The sequence below is a fragment of the Hyaloscypha bicolor genome (genome assembly GCF_002865645.1).
Source record: "Hyaloscypha bicolor E unplaced genomic scaffold K444scaffold_44, whole genome shotgun sequence".
Classification (NCBI taxonomy): Eukaryota; Fungi; Ascomycota; class Leotiomycetes; order Helotiales; family Hyaloscyphaceae; genus Hyaloscypha; species Hyaloscypha bicolor.
In genome coordinates, this window is record NW_020194546.1 from 304,221 (window position 1) to 317,949 (window position 13,729).

The following is a 13,729-nucleotide window of genomic DNA, read 5'->3' on the forward strand; positions in this document are numbered from 1 at the left end:
ATCCTTCGACCCCTCCACCTCTCATTCCCAAGACCCATACCCCAACCTCAATCCCACCAACCCTCCACCCTCGCACCTCCAACAACAAAAGACATCTAACGCCACCGCTACCGCTACACCCACGGCGTCAACCTCGGCTCCGTCTTCCTCCTTGAGAAATGGCTCACGCCCTCCACGTTCCTCTCTTCTTGTCCAGGTAGCAGCGAACTCGGCGCCATGACCTCCTCCGTTCTCTCCCTCGGTCTTGAAGCGACAAAGTCAAAATGGGAAGCTCACTGGCGAAATGGCATGAAGGAGGAGGTTTTTGGAATGGCTTGTGAACGAGGTGCAATGTAATGTCCTCGAATCCCTATTGGGTTCTTCACGTTAGGGCCTGAGTGGTGTGTAAGGCACTGAGTTCGAATCTGTTAAAGAGGTTTATGAAAAATTCCTCGCAGGCTGTGAAAGAGGTAATAGAGAGGACGGGGGAGTCGGGGTTGGGTGTACTGATTGGTTTCCATGCTGCGTGTGGAGGGGCGAATTGTGATGCTCATTCTGGGATTAGTTCTGGAAATGCCGGGTTGCGGGGGAATAAGGAGAATCTGGAGAGGGGTCGATAGGCGTTGGGCTGGATCACGAGGCAGCTGAAGAAGGTGGATACTTTGGTTGGGATTCAGGTTATTAACGAGGCGAGGTGGGGCAGAGGGGATGTGGGGGTGTTATCGAGGGGATTGGGGGCGTGGATGAGGGGATTACGGTGTACATCTCGGACGGATGGGATTTGAAAAAGGTGTTGGAGTGGGTGCGGAAAGGGGGGAGGAGGGGAAATCCGGTGGTGGCGGACACGCATCGATATTATGCCTTTAGTGAGAGGGATAGGAGCCAGTCTCTTCGGGAGATTATTACTAGGTTGGAAGTGAGTTGGGGGAGTTAGATGGGAAGGAGGGGAGTGTGATAGATAGAGGGGTGGCGCAGGTTCTTATTGGGGAGTGGGGTTGTGTGCTTGATGGAAACACTTGGGGCCGTGTTAAGCCCGAGGGAAGAGAGGGTCTTGTTTGGGGGTTTGGACTGGCTCAGAGTAGGAAGTGGCAGCAGAGAACTGGAGGAAGGTATTTTTGAACGTATAAGATGGATTGGATGGATGGTGGGGAATGGGATTCGTCGAACAGACGAAGAAGGGGAATGTTGTCCGCCTCCTTTTCCTGCGTTATCGGCTCGTAGAGTCAGAAGTCGGATGCAGGCTGCTCAAGTGAGGAGACAGGGCTTGGCAAGTTCGGCGAGACGAGCTCATGAGGAACATGGGAACCGTACTTGTCTGGGAAAGACATTTGAGCATGACTTGTATATCGAGGGGTGGGAAGTTGGGTTTTATGATGCCCTAAAGTTCTTTAGGATGAGAGCTGATGGTGCTTTGGCTAAGGTGGCAGGTGAGGGTGGTGGTAAGATTGGGTGTAGAAACGGTTGGTGGAGTCTGGAAAGAGAGGAGAATTTGTTCAGGAGTGGGAACCAAGTCTCTGAAGTGGAGTTAGGGCGTTTTATCATAGTGTTAGGATATGAATGATCATATGGAATTGTAATGATGGAAAGTGATTTGAAAGATGAGATTAACGAGTGTAGCAAAATCGGATAGAAATCGACAATCGAGTGAGTTGTCAGGATACAAAATGAGATTCCTTGTTGGGAGTAAGGACAGTTTGGCAGAGCTTTCTACTTCTTCCCCAGCCGTGCCTCAGTTCAAAAGGGGAGATTTGCGTAGGGAGCCGAGCCACGCAACTGTGCGGGTTCTATAACTGGATGGAAGGGATCGCGATGCATGTTCAGATGGTTCAAATCTCCATTAGCCAACGCTCTCAACAGCGACTTGTTTCCGCGTGCATAAAGGTATCAATGTTCTCATAAGTATTGGGAACAAGGGAATCCTCCGCCGCCTTGCTACCTGGTGCAGGAGGTTTTTTAGCGAACCTGAAAAGGGGCCACATTGTGGCTGTGCTTGTCTCAAAAGAACCCCTCAGCCACTCACCTACCACAAACGCAACCCCCAACTCCAACTCCCACGTTCAATCACGGAGCAATATGACTGGCTCTTTAGCACACGACCACTCGACACCAATCACCCCGAGCACGCGGGAGCACGCGACACAGGAAAGGCCCTCCTTTGCCCGCCATCAACGGCGGATAGCACCCTCGACGACGCAAAGTCTCATAAAATCCTCGCCCACCATGGGGCACAGCCAGAGCTCAAGTCCCCCCCCCCCTCTCTCTCTCTCTCCCTCCTTCTGCTTCATCCTGCGAAGATTCCATAATTGGAGATCCCGAGATCCCTTCTTTCCAGCTCTCTACTCATTTGTGGCTGAATTACCAGTCCATTCATCCTCTCTTTTCCTTGTCAGACCAGGAGATACGAGATAGGAGAAATCGCGCACGAGACCACATTCCGGATATACAATGCCTCGTCCCGAGCAGCCCCCTACACCTGCGTCTTCGACGGAGATCAAAGGAAAGGATGGATCTCAGTTCTCGAGTCTGCAGATGTCCTTCGAACTTCCTCCTCCGGCTGTAGCAGGCGGAGAGTCCAATCCCTCGAGCGCGTCCTTGGCAAACTCTTCCCCGACTTCCTCGTACCACCCCGACTCTCCAAAGTCTCCTGTGATTCCTGCAAGTGAGGGTGTCAAACTTCGTCGACGTCCATCTGCGGCACAAGCTCCTGCCAAAGATGCTTTTGCCCTTCCCCCACCCCCGACAAGGTCCAGGAAGATCATTCAGATGAAACCTCGCGGACAACCAGAAGAGATTCCAGAGTTCTCCAATGATGGGTCAAAAGCATCTGCGGGGAAGCCTGCTGCCTCTACGCCGAAAAAGAAACAACCCTCTTCAACAAGTGTCGCTGGTCGCAAGATCGCGCGGAAGACGGCTCACAGCTTGATCGAGCGTAGACGAAGATCTAAGATGAATGAGGAGTTTGGAGTCCTGAAGGATATGATCCCAGCGTGTACGGGGGAGATGCACAAACTGGCAATTTTACAAGTGAGTGGTACCGAATGATATACGTCTTTCCAAAACTAACAGCCTCCCAGGCATCTATCGACTATGTACGATATCTCGAGGACTGCGTGGCGAAACTGAAGGCTGAGAATAATCGAACTTATGCAGCCCCCACATCTGATCAATGTATTCTTCCACCTCCGGCAAGCAGAGGAACTTACAACACACCTCGACAATACCAATCGTATGAGGAGCCCGAAGATGTTGAAATGGGCGGCTCAGACCAAGCCTCACCTACCTATTCAACCCCTATACCACCGTCCAACCGGCCTTCGGCCTCTCCAGCACTCATACCACAAGATTCCCGAAACCGACAAGACTCATATTCGTCGGTGTCAACAGACCAGCGTCACTACAGCTTCAGCGCATCATCCACGACTTCTCCTGCTCTAGGCCCCTCGGCTTATGAGTATGCTCGAAGTGCTGTCTCAGTTGGATCGGCTTTGACGAGTCCTGTTTTATTGCCACAAAGGGATAGGGATATGGATCAAGAAGCCACTGCGGCTCTTCTCATGTTGAATACCGACCGGCGAGGTACCCAAGGAAGCATCGGCGGCAGAGGAATGAGCGTTAAGGACTTACTTAGTACATAATTTTAGGGAACATAAAAACAACCTTTAGAGCGTGAGTCAATTTTGGCGTCACAACAGGGTGGAATTTTGTGTTTGAAAAACGCCATTGTTTGTTGATCTTATCTCAGATGAAATAAATACCAGCATTCTAGAATCCGGGATCCTCAGATCCCTCGGTAGCACACGGCCCTGCCCCTTGTTCACGACTGGATATTGCCAGCGAAAGCTGGCACCAGAAAAGTGTTTATGGAGTAAGCAAGTGTTGAAAGCATCAGAGCACATTCGGTGTGATCTACTACCAAGTAGTTCCCCTGGAAAGTCGCCTGATTACAGGGCTATCCTTCGCTCCCTGCTGCTGAGCTTTGGTAGGGACTTGAAGAACCGGGATGTATCTGTTTGGAAGTCTGTAGGAGGCGGGGTCCTCCCGGGCAGCAATGGCGTTTCAAAAGCTTGAAAATCGTATGCTTGCTCGTACGATGCCTCTCTGATGTTGAATGTTTCAGAAGCCTTCAATCACGTGTCACAAGACATGAAGCCTCTCAGGTATCACTTATTCCTGGAGCCAACCCTCTGCTTTTTATTTATTGTTCTTGTTAGCTGCGCTGCTTTGCATGATCTCTGTCCTTCCACCCCTGGTATTCTATCATCCGATCACGATGCCTACGAAAGACTCTTCTCCCACTACCGCGACACTGCCCGCCGACCTCTCAAATGGCATGTCGAAAGACGCCATCATAGAAGATCTTCGGAGAAGATTAGAGGAATCCGAACTCTCTTCTAATGCTTGCTCTTCTTCTTCTGGCGGACGTCGGCGGCGACGAAGCAGGAAACCCAAGAGCTCCCTCGCCCCGAACTTGGCTGCCACAGCAGCACCCGCTCTGCCACTCCTTTCGACAACGGCAGCGAAGACAAAAGAAGCAAAACCAGTGAAATTAGTCGTTGGTTTGAATCTCAACCTCGAGCTTGAGTTAAACGCTAGGATAGAAGGAGATATCACTTTATCTCTAGTGTAAGTACCATGTGTGCAGCACATCTCTTCCCCAACTGTCCTTCATCTGTCTTCAAGAGCGGATGCTAATCACAAGCTTCTCAGGCAATAAGTGTCGAAAAGAAGGGCCGAAAATCCTTACCTCCGAGATGCATGGAGAAGCCACTGAATAAAAAGTGTGGCGGCGTTACGGAAGTTTTTGATGTCTGTTACATCCGAATGGGGACCTTTTCGTTCAGACAAAAGTGGATAGAAAGAGAGGTTTCGGATAGCCTGACGGCTGTGGTTGCCCTTGGTGTTCTGGGCTTGGGAATCGTTGTAGGATTTATTTGTGGGTGGGCTACTGCTAATTCTGGGCGGTGTTTTGTGGCGTCGGATTTCTAGAAAAGAGGTATATATTACACGTGATGCTCTCTACTTCATCTTCCCTCCCATCTGTTGATCAACGTTTTTCAAGGGAGTAGCCCTCTTCAGGCCATGGTCAGCAAGGCCAAGTGTCTTCACTGTGATTGCACAACAGAAGTTAGCTTGTTGGTGGTTGCACAAGTGAGGAGATCTTGTGTAGCTGTGTACACTTTACCCATGGGAGTTGATGAAATTATGGAAGCCGTCTTTGTCCTTTCACTGCTCACTTGCTTTGCTCAATGAATTAGCAGTGTGCTGAAAATCGGCAGTGCGTGCTTTTCTCTCCGTGTCGCTGCTTCCTTTAGTCAACTCAGATGCCATCCTCTTCTCCATCTTCGATCGTTCCTTCCCTCCTTTGGGAGCATTCCAATAGCTGCCGATGCCCCTACCGTCCAGTTTCTCCAGGTTTCTTCTCTCGCGGTCAAACAAGATGGGTATCCTGAAAGCGATTGATGTTACGGATGGTCACAAGCTCTTGCGGCTTTGTGTACTCATGGTGCGTTGCCAATTTTTGCTGCTGTTTTATACGTCTCCTCCTCCACGAAGTGGACCAAATTCAGACTGCACTTAATGCCCCTCCGAATCGTGCTTCATCTGCTAATGCCAGATCCAGTTCTTCACATACCTTGTCTACACCTCAATCTCTCGTCTCTACTTCCATCCTCTCGCAAGATTTCCTGGACCACGTCTCTGGGCTATCAGCAAGTTACCAGATGCCTATTACCGAGCAACAGGTCGCCAAACATACCTCGTCGCTGGATTTCATTGTCAATACGGCCCAATTGTCAGAATTGCCCCGGATGAGCTGACCTTCAATGTCGAAGAGGCTTGGAACGATATATATGGTAAACCCACGCCTCGTAACGCTCAGCTTCAAAAGAACCCGTTACAATTTTTCAACCCTCCAGGTGGTATCACCAATATGTTACAGGAGTTCGATGATGATGAGCATCAGCGGATGAGGTTATTTTCCCTCCCTGGTCCCCACTCCCCAAAACTTTCGATGCAATGTTTAACAAAGATTAGACGTGTCTTCTCTCCTGCCTTCTCGGAGAAAGCTTTAAGAGATCAAGAACCAATTATGAATCGGCACTTCGACTTGCTCATTCAACGGCTCCGTGAAAACGGTGGAGAGGCGCTTGATATAAACAAGTGGTATAGCCTAATGGCTTTCGATATTATCAGCGACCTCACTTTCGGAGAATCTTTTGACTGCCTCAAGAATTCAACCTTTCACGTAAGGGTTCCTGCGCTCTTCAGAACCTCGGACCTAATATTGTCTTAGCCCTGGATAAAGTCAATCCAAGATTTGATGAAAATTATGCCTGCCACTGGTGCAACACAGTCCTTCTACCCTCTGGATAAAATCCTTCTGTTCCTGGCCTCACCTTTCACAAGAAAGGCTGAGATGAAGCATAGGGATTTTGTCGAAAGTAAGGTAAAGAAACGACTAGAATGTGCAGCACTTCGGCCAGACTTGTAAGTTTGACAAAATAAGAGATTCCCGCTGTTACGCTGACATTGGGAAGTATGGCATACGCTCAAGAGACCTTGAATACGCCCGGCGGCTTGACATTTCAAGAAATCTGCGAAAATGCATCACCGCTAGTTGTCGGCGGCACAGAAACAACAGCCAGTCTCCTCTCTGCTGTAACTTACCTTTTGCTCAAAAACCAGTCTGTTCTGTGTAAGCTCACGGCAACGCTCCGAACTACCTTCAAATCCGAGGCCGAGATCAATAGCATCACGGTCAACAAAATCGGCTACCTCTTCGCGGTCCTGGAGGAAGCCTTCAGGTTGTATCCTCCTGTTGCCATATTCTTGTCCCGAGTCACACCACCAGAAGGTTGCATCATAGCCCGAACTTTCATCCCAGGTAACACTTGTGTCTCGGTCAACTCGTGGGGTGCCAGCCGCTCAGCTTCCAACTTTATCCGCCCGAACGAATTCATACCAGAACGCTGGATGGGAGCCTCTGAGTTCAAGAATGACAAGCGGAAGGTAGTGCAGCCGTTCAGTGTTGGTCCAAGGAACTGTCTGGGACAAAGTCTGGCACGGTTTGAGTTGAAGATTATTCTTGCTAGAGTGCTTTGGAACTTTGACTTGGAGCTTTGTGAGGAGAGTCGTGGCTGGATGGAAAAACAGAGGTTCTACATCGCTGCTGCCAGACCGGAGTTGATGGTTAGACTTAAGCCAGCAGTTAAGGTTTGATGGATAGTTGGTGAAAGCTTGCTGTTGGGTGGAGGAAAGGGCAGCTAGAAAATTCTCTTTGGCACGACCTTTGCTCTTGATCTTCTTAGATTTGCTCCTCGGGATAACATCGCCAGCTGAAAGTCAGTCTATCGCCAGAATTGGTGTATCTCCCTTTCTTGACCGCTTTATTGTTTAGATCCATAGCTGCTTAGGAGATAAACTTGCTGGGAATTGAAGAAAGGGATTTACTAACAATTGATTTGTTTTTGATAGTTCTGCTGAGTCGTGGTGATTACTTGCTGCATATTTGTATTTTCGTAAGTTGGCCGTCAGAGGCAAAGCTCTTTGGACCGCACTTCCCTCCCTTCGGGCAATCCCTTTCTTTTTCGCCGTTTTGATAAGGTCAGGACCGAGGTTATACTGCCTTCTATTTTGGTTGTCTTTTTTGATGTCTGTTGAACTGCGAGGATTTGCTTATCGTCAATCTCCCCTTTCCGTGATCAACACACTTTCACATCTTGCCGCTGACATAAACACAAATCAATGGACCAGAAGAGAATCTCAGATTGGTTCTGTGTTCGGATTACTGTTTCTGATGTCCTAAAGCTTGTGGGACATGCGGAACTTCTCAAATCGTGATGGTCTAGGGGGTACTTCGAAAAATTCCTACTTTCAACCAGTGTGTCAAAGGATTAATCACGTTAATCACATTAATCGATTAATTAATTGATTAATGTGATTAGATTTTGATTAACGTAATTCAGATTTTTTTTGATTAGATTAGATTAATTAATCTAGATTAATCTGATTAATCAATGATTAATCACGTGATAAGCGAGTTTCTTGACTTTACTTACTTTTCTCTTTACTTTTACTTATTAATTATTAAATAACCTTATAACCTATTAATAATAATATAATAAAAAATCTAAATTAAGCTAAGAACTAACTAACTACTCTCTTTCTATAATAATAAACTAATTATCCTCTTCTTTAACTTGATTTGCCCCCTTTTTCTCTTCTTTTTTTACTTCCTCTAATTCATCTTTAAATATACCCCAGCTCTTTAAACAAGATATCTTCTCAAAGGTACTCTTATTAAGTCTATTATGTAGTTTAGATATAATAAGAGCCCCTTGAGAAAAGAATCTCTCGCTAGCTGCCAAGGAAGCCGGGATTCCTAAATATTTCCTAGCTATTAAAGCCAAAACAGGGAATCTAGCGGTATTAGACTTCTAATAATCTAATAGCCTAATCTATATATATATTAGTACTTATATATTAAAAAATATTAAAGAAATATCGGGGGATTATTTAATAGAATTTAAGTGAATTCTACTTACTTTCTTATCTTCTCTCTTTTCCTCTAAATAAGTTACTAATTCGTCTTCTATATTAGAGGACTTATTAGTAATATATATATCGTCTTTATCGGAATCGGAATTAGCCATATTAATATCCGAGAAATCGGATCTAGCTTGAGATAAATTATAATTATATTTATATCTAAATAAAATTAGTTAGTTATTAATTAATTTATTAAAAAGTAATAAAAGGAATTACTTATATGTTATAATTAGTCTTTAATCTATTATATATATCCGAAGATATACTGCTAGATAAGCCAATACTACTTAATCCTTCTTGTTTAATTCGAGGATCAAGAATAAGAGCTAAATATAAAGCTTTACTTCTATTATTTAAAATACCTGTTTTAGGATAATATTTTCGAAGCTTAGCTATACCCTTATTAATAGTATCTATAAATATTTTATCCTATTAAAAGTTAGTATAATATTATTAATAATATAAGAAAGATTTTAAAAAAAGACTTACTTTAAATTCCCTTTTAAAATTCTCAAGTTTATTATATATTTTATATACCTCAGGTATAATATAATATATAGTAGGGTAGTTTTCGGCTTATAGCTTAGTTATAGCTTTAACAAATATTGAAATTATATTTAAAATATTATTTAAATAAGTAATTTCAATATTAGTTAAAACTAGACTTTTATTTTTAAAAGCCTTCGAATTAGAGCTATTAATAACTATTTCAATAGCTTTATATATATATAAAAAGTTCTTTAATATATAATAAATCAAAGACCACCTAGTCTTTTAATCTATAATAATTAGTACTTATTAATAATTAATAATTAATTAAATAATTACTTACCAAGTTATGGGAATCGAGTATTTTCTATATTAAAAGCTTTAATTTGAGCTTCTAATAGCCGTCTGTTTTCCTGGTTATACTTAAGACCTATAATAGTCTTTCTAACCTTTCTCCAAATAAATAAATCTATAACTTATTAATAAATCTCATATATATTATATAAGAAACTTACTTATTACTTATTCTTCTTCTTTCCCTTCTTCTTTATCTTCGAGTTCTTCTATTTCTTGTTCGTATAAGTCCGTAGAATAGGAGATATTATAGTTATTCTTAATAAGAGCTTTTAAAATATCTTGAATTACTAAATTCAAAATATGAGCTATATAAGAAATATCTCCTTGAAATTTAATGCCTTCCTTATTATAATACTTTATAAAAGCCTTTAATAAGGTATTATTTGAACTAGTATTATCTCGAGTAATACTAATTATAAGTTAGTTTATTATTAATAATTTTAAATAGAATTAAAATTACTTACCTAGTTATATTATACTTAATACCATATTCTCTTAAAGTATCTAATAGAACAGAAAGTATATAAATACCTGAGTAAATATTACTTAAATCTTTTATAGCTAATAAATAAGATTTTAATTTAAAATCTTTATTTATAAAATGTCTAAATAATAATTAGTATATCTTTAAAAGGGATTTAATTAATAACTTATATAGTAATATCAAGAAAGGCCTTTTGATTTATAGCTATCCAAGTATCTAAAGTAATAGAAAAGGTTCCTTAAGTCTTTATATTCTCAAGTAACTCTTCTTTAATAAATAAGCTTTTTTCGATATAGCTTAATTCTAATTCGTCTGTAAGAACCTTAGTATATAAAGGCGGTATTTAACTAGTAATATATTAGTATTAAAGCTTTAAGTAGGGTTAATTAAAGTACTTACTAATTTAAATAAGTTAAAAGCTTTTTAAAGCTCGAAGTAATAATAGCTCTAAAAGATATATTATTAGAAATAATAAAATTTAATAATAATCTTTTAAAGTAATTAATAGTAAAGCTTTCTTTGTATTAACCGGTATTTTTATTAAATAGCTAAGCTATAGTAGGCTGACTAGATTAACTAGACTAGCTTAATATCTCGCTTTTACCTAAAATATATATTAGTTAAATTAATTAAAGACTAATATTAATTAACTTACTATTAATCTCACCGGTCTTTAAGCTTAAGAGACTTATAGACTTATAAGCATGTCGAAAATGAGTATAATAATTACTCGTAGAGCTGTATATTTATTATTTAATCCAGATTTTCCTAATACAAAGTTAATTAAAATCTAAAATAGAACTATAATAATTACTTACCTATACCCTCGAACTAAGTACTTAATAGTACATGTTCGAATATCTTCGGGGTCTTCTTGAGAAGAATCTAATATCCTTTTAAGGTATTTAAATCGAAAGAAAGAAGGTTATTCCTCAAGTGGTTCAAGTATAAAATCGTCTCGATTTTGAGTTAAGTTAGTTTTAATCAAGGATTACTGAGACATTTTCGAATATATCGAGTAAAATAGAGTAACTTTATAGTATAAAGCTTTTTAATAGGTATAGTGGTTGGTTTAATATTATGTTTTGAAGTTTAATACTAGAAAAATTATTGAGGAGAACGAGCTTCTTATATAGGGAAACTTTTAATTCTAAGTAGTTCTTAATATTTCTTCTAATTAGAGATAATCTATTAATTTTAAAGCACTTATTACTAATAGAGGTTAATTTCTAATTACTTTATTTATAATAAACATGATTTATAAGGGGGTTAGAAGTATAGAAAAATCAAGGAGGTTCTAGGTAGTTCGCTTGCTTGGTAAGCGGCGGGCCAGGCCGCGCCTAGTCCTAATTCGGTAAAGTGCGTTCCCGATACGGCTAAACCCAAACCTTAATCTGGGATCAGCTCGGCTACTGGCCCTTGCGCTGTCACGTGCTCCATTAATCAAATTAATTAATTAATAATTGATTAATCTGATTAGATTATGATTAGAATATGATTAATGGCAAAATCCTTTGATTAGATTAGATTAATGGCCATTAATCTAATCTAATCTAATCATTTGACACACTGCTTTCAACCTCCCATATCATTTAACTCCCGGCGTTGCGGCTGACACCCAATCAGGTGTTATTACTGGGATTTGAGAAAGTCTAACAAGTTGTGAGAGTATCAGGGGAAAAGTCATTGGCAGAACGAGTCCAGAAATCCCTGAGACTAGAATAATTGAAAACTAAACTTTCTGGCAAGGTCTGGAGGCTCTGGAATCCAGAAGACATGCTGAGGTGCTGGAAGCATTATAGTAGCGTGGATCCACAGCAGAGAACACATAGAACGGAATCGTCAATGAAACGAGCGTAATAGTTTGCGTAAGAAGTGACTTGATTTCTAAGAACTATATGCAGTTCCGTATCGTCTAAGCAAAAGACCGACTTCTACTTGACCGTTGTTGAATATGTGCCAAGTAACGCCATTCGCTGATGAAAACAAAGTTCCCCAATTGTTGAAACTTTTCTTTCCTGAGAAAGACCTTGTATATGCCGTTGAAGGACAAATGCTTTTTTCTCATATCATGCCATCATTATTCGTGTTGAAAGTCTCGCCCGCCATACGTTCTTACAAAGGAAAGCGACCAGAAATAAAGGAAATCTAGTAACGGTACCTGGGATACATTAGAAAGGGATTCGAAAATTGGAGGGAAGAAACTTACATCTCGCTCTTGTATGGCCCCTCAACCCCAAGTCCGAGGTACTCAGCCTGGACCGGGGTCAATTTGGTCAACTCAGCGTTGACGTGAGCCAAGTGGAGCTTAGCAACAGTCTCGTCCAAGATCTTGGGCAGGACATAGACGCCAACCTCGAGTTTCTGGGTCTTGCCGAACTCGACGTACTTCTTGCCGAAAGCCTCATCCTCGCACTTGTACAACATAATTTGTGCAAGAACTTGGTTGGTGAATGAGCAGGACATGACGAAGGAAGAGTGACCAGTGGCACATCCCAAGTTGACGAGACGTCCCTCAGCGAGAAGAATGATATGGCGTCCGCTCTTCATGAGGAAGCGGTCAACCTGGGGCTTGATGTTTTGCACGCTCTTGGCATTCTTCTTCAACCAGGCAACGTCAATCTCAATATCGAAGTGGCCAATGTCTAGACATGTCAGTATTGTATGAATAACAAGAACTACAGAAAACTTACTGCAGACAATAGCATCGTTAGGCATCTTCTCGAAGTGCTCACCAACCAAGATGTCTCGGCATCCGGTAGTTGTGACGAAGATTTGTCCAACGCTAGCAGCCTTGTCCATGGTAGTGACTTGATATCCAGAGACGGCGGCTTGGAGAGCATTGATGGGGTCGACCTCGGTCACGAGGACGCGAGCACCCATACCGTGGAGAGCCATAGCACATCCCTTTCCAACATCACCGAAACCAGCAACGACCGCAATCTTACCAGCAATCATGACATCAGTGGCACGCTTGATACCATCGACCAAAGACTCGCGGCAACCGTATAAGTTATCGAACTTGGACTTGGTGACGGAATCGTTGACGTTGATGGCTGGAACGAGCAGACTGTTGTTCTTCAGCATCTTGTACAGGTGGTGAACACCAGTGGTGGTCTCCTCAGATACACCGTAGCAGCCCTTCAACATCTCGGGGTACTTCTTGTGGACGAGAGCGGTGAGATCTCCACCGTCATCGAGGATCAAGTTCAAGCCTTTGCCATCCTTGAATGCAACAAGTTGTTGCTCCAAGCACCACTCGTATTCCTCCTCGGTCTCTCCCTTCCAGGCGAAAACAGGGACACCTGTCCATGATTAGCTCTAGCTCTTGAGAAAGAGTGAGGGTTGATTAACCAGCAGCGGCAATTGCAGCAGCAGCGTGATCTTGAGTCTGTCATCTAATTAGTATGGAATGCTCCCAAGAAGCTCTCAGGTAGAAAAATAACAAGTGAGTAATGAAAGAGGGCTTACAGAGAAGATATTGCAAGACGACCAAGTAACCTCAGCTCCCAAGTGTGTAAGAGTCTCGATAAGAACCGCAGTCTGAATGGTCATGTGCAGACACCCAGCAATGCGAGCACCCTTGAGCGGTTGATCCTGAGCATATTTTTCGCGGGTCGCCATCAACCCGGGCATTTCGTTCTCTGCGAGATCTATTTCCTTGCGGCCAAAGGCAGCGAGACTCAGGTCTGCGACCTTGAATTTTGATGCTGGAGCAGCCATGATTGCGGTGTGGGTTTCGGGGTGGTGTTGCGGTGAGGGGCGATCTTGATTGTAGGAGGGATGAAGTTTGCTGAATTAAAGACGAATTAGTATCTAGATAGTTTCACATCCAATCGGCAAAGACAATGCTCGAGTTTGCTCACCGGAATC

General features: G+C 42.7%; 5 protein-coding genes across 5 annotated transcripts; 4 read left to right on the forward strand and 1 right to left on the reverse strand.

Moving 5' to 3' along the window:
• Positions 1 to 216: 216 nt before the first annotated feature.
• On the forward strand, positions 217 to 1,497 carry K444DRAFT_641139 (glycoside hydrolase family 5 protein; the record flags this gene model as incomplete). Its single annotated transcript, XM_024884581.1, has 6 exons — positions 217 to 332; positions 416 to 591; positions 669 to 895; positions 925 to 1,088; positions 1,201 to 1,399; positions 1,435 to 1,497. The coding sequence occupies 6 exons, from the start codon at positions 217 to 219 to the stop codon at positions 1,495 to 1,497; spliced, it is 945 nt and encodes a 314-aa protein (XP_024740963.1).
• A 927-nt stretch (positions 1,498 to 2,424) lies between these two features.
• On the forward strand, positions 2,425 to 3,614 carry K444DRAFT_521753 (uncharacterized protein; the record flags this gene model as incomplete). The annotated part of the gene is made up of 2 exons (XM_024874147.1): positions 2,425 to 3,003; positions 3,054 to 3,614. 2 exons carry the CDS (start codon positions 2,425 to 2,427, stop codon positions 3,612 to 3,614), a joined length of 1,140 nt encoding a protein of 379 aa, XP_024740964.1.
• A 426-nt stretch (positions 3,615 to 4,040) lies between these two features.
• Positions 4,041 to 4,888, forward strand: K444DRAFT_313714 (uncharacterized protein). The gene is made up of 2 exons (XM_024871824.1): positions 4,041 to 4,602; positions 4,687 to 4,888. Exons 1-2 carry the CDS (start codon positions 4,205 to 4,207, stop codon positions 4,691 to 4,693), a joined length of 405 nt encoding a protein of 134 aa, XP_024740965.1. The 5' UTR covers positions 4,041 to 4,204; the 3' UTR covers positions 4,694 to 4,888.
• Positions 4,889 to 5,416: 528 nt separating this feature from the next.
• K444DRAFT_650978 (cytochrome P450) lies at positions 5,417 to 7,260 on the forward strand (the record flags this gene model as incomplete). Its single annotated transcript, XM_024885676.1, has 5 exons — positions 5,417 to 5,482; positions 5,600 to 5,949; positions 6,013 to 6,223; positions 6,272 to 6,465; positions 6,516 to 7,260. The coding sequence occupies 5 exons, from the start codon at positions 5,417 to 5,419 to the stop codon at positions 7,195 to 7,197; spliced, it is 1,503 nt and encodes a 500-aa protein (XP_024740966.1). The 3' UTR covers positions 7,198 to 7,260.
• A 4,451-nt stretch (positions 7,261 to 11,711) lies between these two features.
• On the reverse strand, positions 11,712 to 13,650 carry K444DRAFT_609388 (adenosylhomocysteinase). The gene is made up of 5 exons (XM_024879566.1): positions 13,328 to 13,650; positions 13,211 to 13,247; positions 12,550 to 13,161; positions 12,066 to 12,501; positions 11,712 to 12,017 (listed from the first exon to the last, which is right to left on the reverse strand). The coding sequence occupies exons 1-5, from the start codon at positions 13,577 to 13,579 to the stop codon at positions 12,005 to 12,007; spliced, it is 1,350 nt and encodes a 449-aa protein (XP_024740967.1). The 5' UTR covers positions 13,580 to 13,650; the 3' UTR covers positions 11,712 to 12,004.
• Between the last annotated feature and the right edge of the window lie 79 nt (positions 13,651 to 13,729).